This window comes from Penicillium pulvis, assembly GCF_028828015.1.
Source record: "Penicillium pulvis strain IBT 33274 chromosome Unknown contig_12_segment0_segment0, whole genome shotgun sequence".
In the NCBI taxonomy this organism is placed as follows: domain Eukaryota; kingdom Fungi; phylum Ascomycota; class Eurotiomycetes; order Eurotiales; family Aspergillaceae; genus Penicillium; species Penicillium pulvis.
Genome location: NW_026643072.1, coordinates 4,585,100 through 4,600,998, shown reverse-complemented (window position 1 = coordinate 4,600,998; position 15,899 = coordinate 4,585,100). Strand labels below are relative to the sequence as shown.

At 49.7% G+C, this 15,899-nt stretch overlaps 7 protein-coding genes across 7 annotated transcripts; 4 read left to right on the top strand and 3 right to left on the bottom strand.

Annotated features, from left to right (window-relative positions):
* Window positions 1-336: 336 nt before the first annotated feature.
* Window positions 337-1,602, top strand: N7503_002958 (uncharacterized protein; the record flags this gene model as incomplete). Its single annotated transcript, XM_057062505.1, has 1 exon — window positions 337-1,602. One exon carries the CDS (start codon window positions 337-339, stop codon window positions 1,600-1,602), a length of 1,266 nt encoding a protein of 421 aa, XP_056926467.1.
* A 131-nt stretch (window positions 1,603-1,733) lies between these two features.
* Window positions 1,734-3,293, bottom strand: N7503_002957 (fungal specific transcription factor domain-containing protein; the record flags this gene model as incomplete). Its single annotated transcript, XM_057062504.1, has 1 exon — window positions 1,734-3,293. One exon carries the CDS (start codon window positions 3,291-3,293, stop codon window positions 1,734-1,736), a length of 1,560 nt encoding a protein of 519 aa, XP_056926466.1.
* Window positions 3,294-4,092: 799 nt separating this feature from the next.
* tcsB (putative sensor histidine kinase/response regulator TcsB/Sln1) lies at window positions 4,093-7,701 on the bottom strand (the record flags this gene model as incomplete). The annotated part of the gene is made up of 7 exons (XM_057062503.1): window positions 4,093-4,162; window positions 4,216-4,355; window positions 4,420-4,543; window positions 4,593-6,827; window positions 6,890-7,456; window positions 7,523-7,557; window positions 7,618-7,701. 7 exons carry the CDS (start codon window positions 7,699-7,701, stop codon window positions 4,093-4,095), a joined length of 3,255 nt encoding a protein of 1,084 aa, XP_056926465.1.
* Window positions 7,702-8,609: 908 nt separating this feature from the next.
* Window positions 8,610-9,602, top strand: N7503_002955 (zinc-binding alcohol dehydrogenase family protein; the record flags this gene model as incomplete). Its single annotated transcript, XM_057062502.1, has 2 exons — window positions 8,610-8,899; window positions 8,954-9,602. 2 exons carry the CDS (start codon window positions 8,610-8,612, stop codon window positions 9,600-9,602), a joined length of 939 nt encoding a protein of 312 aa, XP_056926464.1.
* Window positions 9,603-9,965: 363 nt separating this feature from the next.
* N7503_002954 (acyl--CoA ligase) lies at window positions 9,966-11,907 on the top strand (the record flags this gene model as incomplete). Its single annotated transcript, XM_057062501.1, has 5 exons — window positions 9,966-9,999; window positions 10,058-10,315; window positions 10,385-10,716; window positions 10,772-10,874; window positions 10,928-11,907. The coding sequence occupies 5 exons, from the start codon at window positions 9,966-9,968 to the stop codon at window positions 11,905-11,907; spliced, it is 1,707 nt and encodes a 568-aa protein (XP_056926463.1).
* A 357-nt stretch (window positions 11,908-12,264) lies between these two features.
* On the bottom strand, window positions 12,265-13,914 carry N7503_002953 (sugar porter family MFS transporter; the record flags this gene model as incomplete). Its single annotated transcript, XM_057062500.1, has 1 exon — window positions 12,265-13,914. The coding sequence occupies one exon, from the start codon at window positions 13,912-13,914 to the stop codon at window positions 12,265-12,267; it is 1,650 nt and encodes a 549-aa protein (XP_056926462.1).
* Window positions 13,915-14,091: 177 nt separating this feature from the next.
* On the top strand, window positions 14,092-14,472 carry N7503_002952 (uncharacterized protein; the record flags this gene model as incomplete). The annotated part of the gene is made up of 1 exon (XM_057062499.1): window positions 14,092-14,472. The coding sequence occupies one exon, from the start codon at window positions 14,092-14,094 to the stop codon at window positions 14,470-14,472; it is 381 nt and encodes a 126-aa protein (XP_056926461.1).
* Window positions 14,473-15,899: the final 1,427 nt, after the last annotated feature.

Below are 15,899 nucleotides of genomic sequence, written 5' to 3'. Positions count from 1 at the left end.
CATACTTCCAGTTAGTCAACGTTAAGATAACACCATCCACGGCCCGCACCCACCTTGGGTCAAAATCAAACAATAGCCAGGGTACACTGTTTACACTGACTCGTAATTCATATTCTTGGAATCATGAAGCCCGCCTGATACACGCTTTGACATCAGACGGGTCCGAGTATGTTCAACGCGGATTTCGCTTTACTGTCGGTCATATCGGTCATATCGGCGCTAAGTTCATATAAACATAACACCTCGGCCGAAACAAAACTGTTTAGTATTCAATAAAAATATAAATAGGGCTTTATTCTAATTCTAACACAGCATTCTACTTCACTTCTTTGAACTATGCCTTTGCTGAAAGTTTTGATCTGCGGAGGGGGAATAGCAGGAAACGCCGTCGCATTTTGGCTTTCCAAGCTTGGCCACCAGGTCACAGTCATCGAGCGTTACCATGAGCTCCGCGCAACAGGCCTACAGATCGACCTCCGGGGACACGGCATTGCGGTCTTACAAAAGATGGGCTTGGAGGAAAATTTTAGAGCTCATTCCATCAAAGAAGAGGGGCTGGGCGTTGTCGATTCCCGGGGAAGACAATGGGCCTATTTTCCTGCAAACCACTCCGGCCAAGGCCTGCAAAGCTTCAGCACCGATTTTGAAATCATGCGGGGAGACTTATGCCGATTGCTTCATGATGCCACCGAAGGCCGCGTCAAATACATCTTCGAAACCTCTATTCAAAGCATCACCGAACAACTCCATTCTGTAGAGGTGGCATTCTCAAACGGTCAGAGTGATTGCTTTGACTTGGTTGTTGGTGCTGATGGACAGCGGTCACGCACACGCGGGTTGATAATGGGCCCTGGAGAGGAAGATCCTTTCCATTCCTTGGGAATGTATGGTGGATACTTTACCATCCCCAGAGATATGCAAGAAAATGAGGCATATGCGGCGACTGCCTACATCGCACCAGGGAGTCGGTTCCTTATGATGCGCAGACATGACCCTTGGAGAATCCAGGCATATATGTTCTGCAAGCTCGACCCCAAACGCATCGAGTTCAGCAGGGGCAGCCCCGGTTGCGGAAAAAACGCATTGAAAGATATCTTCACAGGCGCTGGCTGGGAAAGTGAAAACATTCTTCGAGCACTCGATGTTGCTGACGATTTCTACGGGGACGAAAGTGGCTTCATCAAGATGAGCTACTGGTCACGCGGACGTGTTGTTCTAGTCGGCGACGCAGCATACGGATCATCCGGCATGACAGGTATGGGAACAACATCTGCTCTCGTTGGTTCCTATGTACTTGCTGGTGAGATTAGCGAAGCATTTGACCAGTCTTCTGAAGAGGTATCGGGGGGAAAGATCCACGCTGCATTCGAGTCCTATGAAGCCAAGTTTCGACCGTTTATGAATCAAGTCCAGGGAGGGCTGTCAGACAATGATTGGACTGGTTGGGATTGGCTTTTATCCAAGTCCCTTACCATCACCATCTGCTATTTTGTCTTGGCGGTAACATCCTACCTGAGACTTGATGTAATTGCTCAGTGGTTTCTTCGCGAAGATATCAAGAACTGGGACCTTCCTGTGTACCCAAATATGCCTGTTGCGTGACATGTTGCATTTGAAATTTACACCATCTCCACTCAGTGTAATATACTATTGTGCTATTACTGAATAAGATTACCGTTGCATTCGTCCTCGTGGTTCCATGTATTGACTATAATTGATTTGGGCGAAGTCAATCAACTATCATCAATCCACTGCTGGAACAGATTCGAGTCTCCAAAGTCAATATTGAGAGAGCCGTCGTTGAAAAACCCGAAGTCGCTGTCGATGGCTCCCGGGGGAGTCACAGTGTCATGATAGATCCATGATTCAAGTTCTGGATCCATCAAAGAATCTTCTTTGCGATCGGCTAGCTCTCTGAGAATTCGGTGACATGTGTTTAAGCTTTCCTGGGCTGCATTCGACATAGCCTCCTCCACTGAAAATCCCTCAGTCAAAGCCTCAACCCGAGCTGTTGCCATACTAAGACACAAATATCCCTTCACATTGGTCTCCCCGTAAGACATCCTGTCCCTTGCGTATTTAACTACTCTGTGGGTATCATTGATCAACATTTGCCGATGTGCTCGGTGCCTGCTCTTTGCCAATATTGAGATTTCGCTGCTAGTGCTAGAGTTTAACTCCAGATAGATCATCAGTGCCCCCCGTGTGATGATATCCCGAAACATGCCTCCTCCTTTAATGAGCAAGCGGGAGTAAAGACGGTCATTCAGAAGTGCGATAAGATCGAGCGCGACATCCAAACACACTTTATGTGAGTGGGCATAAAGTAGGTTTTTTTGAGCTTTCACGGCGTACATGAAGTGGAGGCATAAGAGGAAGCGGCGGAGAAGGTGGCTGCAAAAGCTCTGCGTAAATTGGCTAGGTGGCTTCTGGCTATGCGATGCTTCACGTTCGATTGCCACAGCAGCCTTCTGGAATGCCAGAGAAAGCTCATTCCCCAATGCCAATACTTGATCATATTCTGCCTCCTGTTGTAGGCTGTTTATGACAATGGCAGCTCGTACTCTGAGTGGGAGAGATTCGACCAATAGGTGCTGAAAAGATGGGTGAGGTTGAGCTATGGAATCGCACTTTTGGCCAGATGGCGGGTGCGTGTTGTAGTCCGCATGAGTTATCATAGGAGCCATTCCCGAATCAAGGGCCGCCTGCACATCCATTTCAAGAATCGTGTACCAAAGCTGCCTGCGAATCTCCTTTTGCCCAGTACTCATGTCCCCCAAGTGGTCGGGATCCTGATGCAGTCCCATTTGCATGGCCATTCGAACGAGCGACCCCGCCGAAATCCATACGATATCGGCACCTACCCGGTTGACCTGGCGAGCGAGGAGGAGAAGACAATGTACTTGAATTCCCTTGATTGTCAAACGATCCTTTTCCATGGGCGCAGAAAGCCATGTCTGAGATATGGGTAGCCATGTTGGTATTTTTGAGCCCAGCTCTTGGCGGACATCGTCATCGCTATGCATCATGCCGGTGACAGACATGAGGAGGAGTAGCTCCACTAGAAAGGAGCCCTTGGCACCTTCCAGAGCATCAATGCAAGCGACATATTCTGACATAAATGTGGGATAGTGAAGAATTGGGTAGCAGGTCTCAGTTGTAGAGAAGTATAACTGCACCAATTCATCGATGACTTGGCGTGTTGGGAATGTTCGATACAAACCTGCAGGGAGAGATCGTCGGTTCGGACGGTCCTTCTTGATTTCCCTTGCTAGCTCTTTACATTGCGCCATCATTCGAGGCACTTCATCGTAAGGCTCCTTACTGTCCAGCTGAAATAAACCGTCATTGAATTGGGACATTGGCCCCAAGATTGAGAGCTCGGGTGCCTTTTCGGCGAAGGGGAATATCAGCCGAGTATCACCGACCCCTAGGAGTAATTAATTACCATAGATATTGTATTCATCCAGTGGCCGTGGCCAAAAATCCTTGTTTTGGAAACCGTCCCACGTATCGGGCCTGCTGGTGGTGAGGCGCGTGGTGAGGCGCGTGGTGGGTATTCGCCTGACGTTGGTATTGTTTGGCCATCTATCTGCCGGGTCTCCTCACAATGTATGATCGGTGATTCTCTTGGTGTTCTGGAGCTGAGGTTCCCGTCTTCATAGACACATGGCACAAATTTGTGGGTGGTGCACTGGGTACATGGTTTGTTTCGGTCGCATCGGACTTTACGACGGCGGCATTCAGCACAAGAATGAGCGGGCCGTCGGCGTTTTCGGATATTCTTTGTTTGTGAGATCATGGTGCCCCAGGGGATAGTCACGTCAGTAAGGCATTTGGATAATCTCAGGGGTGAACAACGATGCAGTCTCGGCTTTCGGGCTTGCCATGGGACTCCGGTATCTCCGGTGCCAAGCCTCACCTTTTACTTCATTGATCACTACGTCAACGATTGACTGCGGCACAATGAGAATATACAGTTGATGTCAATTATATGTACTATAGCTGTTATATGTGCTATTTTGGATTCGAAAATGATTAATCCTCCGCGATGCTATCTGCCGAATCCCACTTCAGTCATCCATATGCAACTCAGGATTCTTCTGGAATCGTTGCAAATTTATTAAGGACTTGCTTCAGTGCAGGCCGTCGGATGGGTTTGCTATCTTAATGTCAGTGAAGTCCAAGTATCAGGCTGCCAAAGTAGTATCTCACCTAATGAACATGTCCATCCCTGACTCCATACAGTCCTTTACATTGCTCTCGTCCGCGAATGCACTCAACGCGACAATCGGAGCAGAATACCCCATTTCTCGAATGAGGCGGGTACTTTGAAGTCCATCCAGATTGGGCATCTGTATTACCAAGAATAAGTGTCTGTTCTCAGTCCACCGAATCGATCATGGGGCTCGTTCATACCTGGATGTCCATGAAAATGAGGTCAAAGACGGTCCCCGTTTCCATATTGGATTTCACCGTATCGTAGGCTTCTTGCCCATCCTTGACCATGGTCACGTCATAGACGTCTTCGAGTGCAAGCATCCTGGCAAAGGTTAGTAGGTGCAACTGGCAAGGATAGTGTGGCATCTAACCTTCGAACCACCTCCTGGTTTACCCTATTGTCCTCAGCCACCAGGACGCGGGTTTTTCTTGAGCGTTCATCCGTCTCAGACTTGCCTTTACCTGATGGGTGATTGGACGCAGGTGACTTCGGAGATGAAGGAACCGTCGGTGTGAAGAAAGGCTGGCTGAGACCAACCAGTCTAGGCTGAATGATGTCTGACTTTTCAAAGTTGGTAGCAATAGGCTCGCCTTTAGTGGATCCTTGATTTGAGGGAGTCCGTGCAGCATTGGAAAATTCTTCCAGGGATAGGATACTCGGCGTTCGCGACCCTGGGTTGCTGGAGTTTTGAAAGCTTGGGGCAACCTCTTTGACAAATCGTAATGGTAGCCGTAGAGTAAACAGGGACCCCTTACCCTCCTCGCTTTCCACAAGAACAGTACCACCCATGACTCGAGATAGCTGCGCACAAATACTCAAACCAAGACCTGTTCCACCGTATTTGCGATTCAACCCCAGATCCCCTTGCACAAAAGGGTCGAAAATGCGTCGGTGCAGGTGATGAGGAATGCCAGGGCCGTTGTCGCGAACTTCAAACAAGAACACCAGAGGGCGTGAGGTGGACTGATCTGAGAGCTTATCCTTGGGCATGTGTATGAAATTCTCGGTTTGATCTGAAGAAAGCCTGCTGTTGAGGCTCTGAGTGCGCACGGCAGGTCTCTCTTTGGTGTCACACTTCAATGGGAGGGAACCGTCCTCCTCGCCGAGGCAACGAATCCAAACCTCTACTTTCCCGTTCTCTGGGGTGAACTTGAGACTATTGCTAACCAGATTGATCAATACCTGAAGAATCCGATGCTGATCGCCGTAGAGCACCATGTCCATAAGCTTCACGGTTGCGGGCTTGCCAATTGAATCAATCTGATGCACATCATCCAGACAAATGGTGCCAGCTCCTTCGTCGGGTCCACTACTGCTTCCGGTAACACAATGAATGCTGAAGTCGATTTTCTTCTCATGCACCTGGTTTTGGAAGATGATGGCGAGTTGCGCCCGGACATCAGAGATCTTGAACTCCTTTTCCTCCAGCTGGATGGCCTGTTCAATTTGATTTTTGCTGAAAGTCAAGAGATCGTTGAGTAAATGCAAGAGAAGGTCGCCGGACTGGTAGACCACCTGCAAGGATTTTTTGATGCGCGAAAGATCTTCTTCTCCCATGCAAACGGCACACATCCCCAAGATTCCATTCAAGGGTGTTTTGAGTTCGTGAGATATGTTCGCAATAAACAGAGTCTTGCTCTCGTTCGCCGTTTCCGCCGCAAGCTTGGCTTTCTCTAGCTCTCGAGTCCGCTCGATCACTCGCTCTTCCAGTCGATTATATTGGATGGTCAGCTCATCGGACATTTCATTGAATGTTTTGGTGAGTTCGGTGAGCTCATCTGTCACACAGTGGCTGCGTTCCTTGACTCTACGTGGGATCTGGAAAGGACTTTGAGCCCCTTCAGCGCTGAAATTTGCGGAGCTGTTCAGCCTCTCTAAGGGAGTACGAAAGCGTTTGATCAAGGCGAAGGGAGCCTTCTCGTTGCTTTCATTTCCGACATCTCGGTCGGCACTCTGCGTTATCGCATCTGTCGTATGGTGGCCGGATCGCCGTGCGTCGCCCGGGGGCGGTACGAGCTGTGAAATCACCGAATTTCTGGCTGCTTCCCGTAATCTGCGAATGGGAGCGACTGCCCAATGGGTCATCAGCGGAACAATAAAGAGGATCAGGCCAGCGGCTCCAAAAACACAGGCCAGAATGACCTTTCTCAGCCGTGCCACTTGGGAGTATGCCTCTGTGTGAGTCTCCTCAACCAGCAAGATCCACTGAGCTAGCGAACTTTGCGGTCGAATTGCGCCCACGGCCACACTCTTATTTTGTTCGTTTTTCGTTGACAGATCGCTGATAGCTTTGTGATCATCCTCGTAAGACTGCAGCATCAAATCTAGTGCTATATGGTAATGCGAGAGGGCGAACGAGTCTGAGGTGGATATTCCGGGATGTCGATTGGTCTGACCCGGTAGCGGTGTGGGTTGAAAAACATAGTGTACTTCTGCTTTCTTGAGGGCGGCTGCGTTCGGAGAGGATGTCGCCGAGGCAGGCTGTGCCGTGGAGGCAAAGGTATTTTCGGGTCTCGAGGGACCAAGGAGAAGCACTTGGCCGGTATCTCCCATTCCATCGCGGGAGCTAAGAACGCTTTGTACGTTTGCAGCGCTAGCAACAACACTATCGAGGGTCCAATATTCAGTATTAATCACAAAGTTTGGGCTGATCAGAGGGCATCGCACGTCATATAACCCAGAATGTCCGTGTCGGATGTGTTGTTGACAATTGGAATGGTTAGGGACAACAGGGAGAAGGAGGTATTGATTGCGAGCGGGCCCAATAATAATGCCGACGTCAACCCGAGGGTATAATCCGAAAAGGCACGAACGATATTGGAGTCGCCGTCACTCGAGGTGGTGTACGTCAAATTTGGATAGAGCGAAGGCGGGTAGCCCAGGCCATTATCTCCCAGGAGCACAGCGCTCCCGTTTGGATAGGTGTATGGAAGGGTGATTTCGGGGACCGTGGAACTAGTGACATTGAGTAGCCGACCATCTCCGGAACCTGCCTCACTCGAATATAATGAAGCCTGGTAAAGATCAAGATAGCCTCGACTGCCCAAGGCCGATTGCACATCCTCTTTGGAAGTCACCCAGTTGCTTGCGGAGGTGTTGCCCGCATAATACCGACCAAGAGCCGCTTGGACCAACAGGCGCGTCACGATGGTCTTGCAGGTCACTTCTATGAGATCGAGGTCGGACGCAATCTGGCTGGCTTTGATTGTCGCAACCAGCCTCAAACTTTTGGATCTAGGGCCTAGTCAGCAGGTGTTGGATTGTGGCGTGGGCTTGTAATGGAAAACAGGCGATTCTTACTCAACATCAATCACAAAGTCATATGTGGTGATCCACTACTCGGTACAGAGTTAGCTTGGCGAACTCGTCGATCTCTTCCTCATCGGCATCCTTACTGTCGCAACGGCTAGAACGGTAATCCCCAGCAATGTGGTCAGCAGAACCAGCAGCGCGAGCTGCACGGCGATAGGAATGCGCATCCCACCGCAGCGTATTCAACGCAGTTCATGGGTGTTGAACGTCGCGCCTACCAGCACGAGCACGATCGTGACTGCGAAACGAGAGGATTTGGGACGAGATAGGGGGTGATGGGGGGGGCGAGGGGGAGGGTGTAGAAGGAGAAAAAATATGGAAGGGAAGGGGGGCGAGAATTGCGGATGTATTAACCCCAAAGTGACAATTTCGGCTAGAGAGAGAACCCCATGTTTCACAGCAAAGATCAGGATTCCACGCGAATCTAGACTCGAATGGATTGAATGTGACAGTCGTCCGCTAGACTCAGATAGGTCTAGTGTCCGATTGGATATGTGGTGCGAATAGCCGACCGTGGGGCTAGATCTAGTATGCCAGGACCGAAATATTGTGCTGTGATTCGACAACTCGAGCGACTGCTTGGAGTTGTTCTCTTACAATATCTCAAGTTCAACTACATCCCTCTATATATTCGGGGGTAAACCAATTAATACCCGAATCTATAGAATGCATAGTGTCCCGAAGTCCAAGGCCAGCACCCAATGTTGACTCGGGCGTTCTACTTTGAAAGAACAAAAGAACATTGGAAGCATCGCCGCAAGATTTTAACATCTTTCATCCATTTCCACCCTCGATATCGGCATTTTCAGGCTCGGGGATAAGTCGGGTTTTAAATCCCCGGTCCCTGTCAAACTCCGAGGCCAGTTAGAAAAAGACACCCCCCGCCCCATGAGCTCAAACCCCTCAATCATCTCAAACGACCAAAAGGGCATATCTTACACGCCAGACTCATACAAAGTGGACTGTAGCCTCTTTGTGTGTTAGAATGCAATCACAGAATACCCGGTATCTTGCCCGCCAACAGGGCGGGCCCTTGGTAGCGACCGTCACCGAAAGGCCGGTCACAATCGCCCCCATGGAAGTCCTGATCCACGTCAAAGCGGTGGCCATCAACCCAGCCGATTACAAAATGATTGACGAGGGTCATAGAGTCAACTCATGGCCTTTGGCTCCGGGTCTCGACGGCGCGGGCGTGGTAGAGGGTGTTGGAGCCAACGTGAAAAACGTCGCATTGGGCGATCGAGTCCTGGCACTTTTCACTGCTGGAGACTATGCCGCATCATATCAAACATTTGCGGTGGTTGAGGAGAAATCGGTCGCGAGAATTCCGAACTCGTGGTCGTTCGAGGATGCGGCATCCTTGGGGTATGTATTTGTACTTCCGGCCTCCGAAGAGCGATGACTGATCGATGCCCATAGTGTCTGTTATCTGACCGGGATTATGGCACTGGGAATAGGTCTCAAATCCCCTTTACCCTTTTTGAGGGATGGACCCATCTCGGGTCTAAGGCCCTCGTCCGCGCTTATCTTGGGTGGCAGCTCAGCAGTGGGGTCGGCCACCATTCAACTGCTCCGTCTCGCTATCCCTGACTGTATGATTCTGACAACAAGTTCGCCCAGGCATCATGCTCATCTGACAAATTACCTCAATGCCGATCACGCTTTCGATAGGGGCTCTGCCTCCTTGATCACGGATGTGAAATCAGTCACCCCGGGCTCTCGGGGAGTGGATGTCATCATTGATGTCGTTGGCGCCGGAGGTATGCAACCAGACATTTTCAATGTCCTGGACAAAGGTGGACCACAAAAGTATGCTCAAGTATGGACGGGGAAAGACCAGGTTCAGACTCCGTCGGGAGTGAACTCAGTGATGTTTCGAGGACGCGACCTGCCACAGTTACTGGGAAATGCCAACATTGTGCCGACATTAGAAACATTAATCCGCGAAGGCAGGTATAAACTACCACTGCCAGTGCGGATTGTGGGACAGGGTCTCGAGGGGCTAGAAAAAGGGTTGGAGCTCATGCGACAAGGTGTGAGTGGAGAGAAACTAGTAGTCATTCTCTAGAAACATCCCCGCACTTCCCCACATCTAGGAATATGTAGGCCGAATAGCCGGTTGTGGATGCGAATTGGGAGATTCGTTGATGTTCTGTAACTGTGTGAAATATAGAGTTTCAGTGACATTTAAATGCCTTATACCAGGATTTTTCGTCAGTCCAATCCGAAAAGCAGCGAGTCCAAGACTATACTCCCTGTGCTAGACTACTTGTGCATGAATGCAATGCCGAGGTCAGACATTCCCTATAGAACCATTACCCCACCTTATCAAAGTAGGGTAGCATAGTCCACGTTCTTTTAAGTCTGCGCTTTTCCACTTGTCTTCCTGTTCTTCCTCAACTTACAACTCTATCCAACTGTTTGATCCAAAATGATTTTCACCTCTACGCATCCAAACATTGCAGGTAGTGACTATACAAGACCATGAAAAGCTCTTCCAATACTCACTGAATATCGTCCTAGTTCCTGAAAACATTACCATATGGGATTGGCTTTTCGAATCACCAGACTCACCTCTTAACCGGCAACCTTCAATCGTCGCAGGTTTTACAAACGCTGTGACGAAAGAACGTGTCCGGTATGATGAGGTGAAAGAGCATGCGGTTACCATCTCGACCGCATTGACGCGGAAGCTTGGCTTCTCTCAAGGAGAATGCGTCGCTCTTTTTAGTTCAAACACGGTGTGGTATCCTGTTGCAATGTTTGCGACTATACGGATTGGTATGACATTGCTCAAGCCCACAACAATCTGAACTAAGCTCCACTGACATGGTTCTGTTGATAACGCAGGCGGGATGATTTCGGGGGCCTCTCCGGCTTACAACGTTGAAGAAATGACCTATGCTTTGAAAACATCCAAGGCAAGGATTTTGATGACTGCGGCTTCCGCGCTTCCAGTCGCGATACCAGCCGCAAAGAACGCCGGCATTCCACAGGATCGTATCATACTCCTCGAAGGGCAGCACCAAGGTTTTGCCACAGTTCACGACCTCATCAAATTTGGCAGAGGCTTTGGTGCAGATGGGCAAACTCCGGCGTTGAAAATTAAAAGGGGCGAATCAAACAAATGGCTATGTGGCTTTCTCAGTTTCAGCAGTGGAACCACCGGTCTCCCCAAGGCAGCAAGTATCGACTTGAGAATTTGTCGTCGAGATTCCCATGCTAAGTGAAAGGCAGGTTATGATCTCACACCATAACGTGATGGCACAGTGTCTACAAGTTTCGCAGCTCACGCCCAAGGATCATAAGAAAATACTCGCTGTTCTACCGTTGTTCCATAGTAAGCCACTCACTTGAATGGCATGAGATTATCCCACTGATAATTATCGGCAGTAACGGGCCTCGTGCATCAAATGCATATGCCCGTGTGTATAAATGCAGAGGTCTATATGCTCCCGGCGTTCGATATGAAGACCATGCTGGACACGGTGATTGAGTATCAAATTTCGGAGCTCCTTCTTGTGCCACCCATTTTGATTCGGCTGCTGCGGGATCCCATCGTGAAGAACTATGATCTATCTCATATACGCAGATTTTCCTCTGGAGCAGCTCCACTTTCAGCCGAAGTCATCCAAGAGCTACAGCGTCGCTTTCCCCAGACGGGCTTCAAGCAGGGATACGGCATGACGGAGTCCTGCAGCTGCATCACCGCCCACCCTTTAGAGCAGTCCACATATGAATATGCGAACCGAGTCGGCAGTATTGTTGCCAATACCGAGGTCAAAATTGTGGACCCTGAGACGGGAGCTGAGCTTGGTTATGGCGAGCCGGGAGAGATTCTCGCCCGTGGTCCGCAGATTGTTATGGGTTATTTGAACAACGACAAAGCTACGGCCGAAACTTTTGACTCCGAGGCTTGGTTGCATACTGGGGATGTTGGATATATTGACCGGGAAGGTTTCATTACTATCACCGATCGCATCAAGGAAATGATCAAAGTCAAGGGTATTGCTGTCGCCCCTGCCGAGCTAGAAGACTTGCTTCTTGGACACCCGATGATCGAAGATGTTGCTGTCGGCGCAATCGCAGACGACTATACAGGGCAGCGTCCCAAGGCTTATATTGTCTTGAAGCCTACATCTCGTGAGGGCAAAGGCAAAGAACAAATATTGGCATTGCTGAGAGGGGTGATTAAATATGTCCAGGAGACAAAAGTCCGCCATAAGTGGATAACCGAGGTCGAGCTGGTCAAGGAAATTCCCAAGAGTGCTAGCGGCAAGATCCTTCGTCGAGTCTTGCGACAACTCGAGCAAGATGCCAGCATCCAAGACCGACTTTTGGTGGGTAGGGAGGATGTTCGATCTAAATTGTGATATTGGAGATGGAAATCTTCGATGGTGGGATATGTCCACAGACATCCGGATCGCAGAGAATTCCTATACTTTATTGTAGACTTCAATAATGGAAGTTTATTGGCTAGTCCAAGGTGCAGGTTTGAAGTAGGACAAATGCGGATGAGATTTATTGTTTGTTCATGAATAGTAAGGATCTTGGAAAGTTCTAGAATGCAATTGCGCATAATTCATGCATCATGCCAACGTGGATGATAAGGAGGTATCTATAAACAAAACGACTTTTCACAAAATAGAGGGGAAAAAACAGAATAAAAAACAGAATAAAATGTATATATGGTAGAAGAAGAAATGGTATCAGGCGCTCAACGCTTATGCTTATGCGTTTTCAGCGTGGGTAGGAGCCTGCTCCTTCTTGCGACCGGAAGGGCAGTCGTCCTCCCATTGGTGGCGAGCGGGGATCACAAAGCCGCTGCTCTTCCAGGGCTTGACTTTCTGAACGTACATATAGTCAAGCTCCTCCAGAGTGCGACCCTTGCCCTCGATAACGAAGAAGTAGACGACGAACGTGGCAACGAAGAGGCAACCGGCGAAAACATAACCGTAGGCAAAGTCAATGGCGTTGGTGATGAAGACAGTGAAGAAACTAATGAGGAAGTTCCAGGCCCAGTTGGAGGCAGTAGCCAGAGCCATACCCTTGGCACGGTACTTAGAGGGGAAAAGCTCGGCAACGATGGCCCAGATCATAGGACCCCAGGTCATCGCGTAACCAGCGATGAAGAAACAGGCGACAACGATCATGCCCTTTCCAGCGCCAGGGGTGTTCTCCGGGTTTTCAATGTCCAGCACGAAGTGGCCGATGGAAGCGAAGATCATGAACATGACAAACATCCAAATGGCACCGAAGATGAGCGACTTGCGGCGACCAAAGTTCTCAACCACATACAAACCACCAAAGGTAGTACCGAAGTTAACAGCACCCAGGATAACCTGAGTAATGAAGCTGTTCGAAATTCCGGCACCCTCGAAGATGGTTGTTCCGTAGTAGAAGAAGTAGTTGGAGCCGGTCAGCTGCTGCAAGCTTTGCAGGGCCATACCCAAGACAATACGATAGAACATGCGGGGGGCAGTGATGAACTCGTGCCACTTCTGATCCCCGGACTCAGCCTCGAACTGCTCGCGGATCTCATCCATCTCCTCAAGGATGCGGACGTGGTTCTCGGGTACACCGTACAGGCTAGCCAAGGTCTTCTGGCAACTCTCAACCTTGCCGTGACGGAATTCAAACCGAGGGCTCTCGGGGAACAGGGCCATACCGCCTCCGAGAATCAAGGCAAAGAGAAAAGTGAGACCCAGGGTGATACGCCATTGGGCAGTACCCTCCATGGTGTTGGTACCGAGGTTAATGCAGTATGCCAGGAAGATACCCAGGGTGACAAAGAGCTGATAGCAACTGATCATGGCACCACGGACGTGACGAGGAGCGCTTTCACCCATGTACATGGGCACCAAGAGTGAGCAAGCACCAACACCCAGACCAGTAACGGTACGGCCGATGACCATCTGGTACCAGTGACCGGATGGGGAAGAGATTTGGACGACGAGACCAACGATAAGGACCATGTTCCAGAGGGTAATGGACCACTTGCGGCCCAGGAAGTCGGCCAAGGGAGCGCCAACCAGGGCGCCAACCAGAGTACCAATGGAAAGCATACCGACGATCAGACCAGCACGGACGTCGGTCAAGCCCCACGATCCGTCAATGTACTGACCATAGCGGCGCAAATAGTTATCCATATCTTGGAAGCCCGAGATCTGACCAGTATCGTAACCAAACAAAAGACCACCCATGGAGACAAAGAGAGCCATGGTCAAGGACTTGAGGGTGATTCGGGGGATCGGGGTGTCCACCACAGGGTTCATGGGCTTCTGCACGGGACTGTTGACGTAGGAGGTCTCATCACCGGAGAGTTGAGCGGGAGTGATGGACTCGCCATGCTGAGCGTAGGATTCGGATTCAAGACCCATTATGGCGGTTCAGTGTAGTATAGATGAAAAGAAAACCAAACCCCAAATGGTTCAAGAAATAAGAATAAGATATAAGATATAAGAGGGTTCAAATGCCCATGGGGAAAAGAAAGGAGAAAAGACTAACATTCGGGGGAAAGCAGGGCCCTTTTGTAATCCTCCAGGGACGAAAAAAACATGGTCACCCGCCATCATTCGCCGAGTGGAGAGTCAAGTGGAGGGGACATTGTGGAGAAGCAAGACGCGCACGATGGCCACTCTCCAGGGCCGGAAGCCGTGTTGGATGTGCCCAGTAATGACCAGCAGGAAAGCAACCGGCCGAAGCCGACTCGCGCGGGCCAGACGAATCCACTAGGGCAGGAGAGAGCCAGCCAGGAGGAGTTCCAACAAGGGATCGGCTGTGGTTCGCCAGTCACAGAGAGGAACAGCGGAGTGGCCGGCAACGTTATTGGTATTCGGGTTCCCGTCAAAAGTGGCAAACCCGGGCACGAGAATGCCGAAAATGACGTTCCTGGCTCGGTATCCGGGGCATTTTCTACGAATCTCGGGTCCGATTGATCTCGCTTCCAGAACTTTTATCGAATTTCCGATTCGGAATCTCACTAGGCGAGTATTCAGTACACGGATAAATGTTTTGTTGAATGGATTTTTTCCTTATGGAATTCGGGAGTTGATTCTGGAGAAGCTGTGGGCCATTCTTCATTGGCAGCCGAAGGTTCCGACCCCAGTCATTCTCCGGACTTCTTCCCCCCAAATCATACCCGATATGTTTCTCGGTGAGTCGCACTGCCCGCACTACTTCAACACCAACAGGTATTTCTGAGGGGTAAATGCGGAGTCTGGAGTTCCTGCATGTGTGACGTCCCTTGATATGGGGTCTATGGCATCACATCGAAACTCGCGTGGCTCCCAATGTCTCTCGTCCCCCTAATTTCCCATCCCCACTCAAATACACTCAGTCCCCTTCCGATTCTGCTTCAAAACAAAGACTCCCCACAATTATTACTAACCTCGTAGAAAAAATCTGCTTTAACTTTCGATATTCATCTCGGCGGTTGACCGTCAGTGGCGCCGCCACAGCCGGGCCTTGGTACCGAGTACGTCACTGCAGAGTTTGCAAAGAACACAGTTCACTGATCGCCATCAACATGCCCAATCTGTCTTTTTTCTTTCTGTTTTTACTTGTTTGTTTGCATGGTCTATCCTCTATGATCTACTATCTCAAACCTATAGGTATTCTATATTCTATATGTCTGCAATAATATCCCTCATCCGGAGCTGAAAACCCTCATTCCGGAACGATTATATAGCTGAGTAAGCGCGCGGAGTAGCACTTATCCAACGCCTCTTCCGTTCCCATCACACCACACCCGCCGCGTGGTGTTATGGTCGGTAAGGCCCCGACCGCCCCGGTTGAGTCGGGACCTGGTGCTTCGGCTAGAGGAACCCGATCTCTTCATTGGCGTTGTCTCCCGGTCGGGCGAAATTGGCCCCAGATCGGCAGCTTAGTTCCAACGGAATTTTTTCACGGAAAAAGATAATAAACAGCTCATGTTTCTAGATGAAGAAATCTCATCCGAGGTTGACACGTAAAAGAAAAAAAAAAGTTCCCTGTCAAGGTTTTACCATACGTAGACGACGTTACTTGGCGTGGAGTCTCCGTGCCAAGATCGTGGGGAAATGCGTTCGATCAGAGACAACATGGCACGATTCGGATATTCGTCCCGATATTGCTCCAAACAAGAAATGCAGAACCCAATCTAGAGAAGAAAAAAATTTAAGTGGACTGCTATCCGTGCAGTCAAATGAATCTGGCTCGGAATGGACCGTCCTTAGCCATTCAAGACAAGCGCATTCAAGCTTCCCCTGAATAAGGGGAATGCTGGAAGATCTGCAGAATTTTCCACCGGTGATAAATCATAATAAATCATGTTATTCTCTAATGATGAAGGAATCTTATTTATCCAAGTCCTTGTTGCCATAAA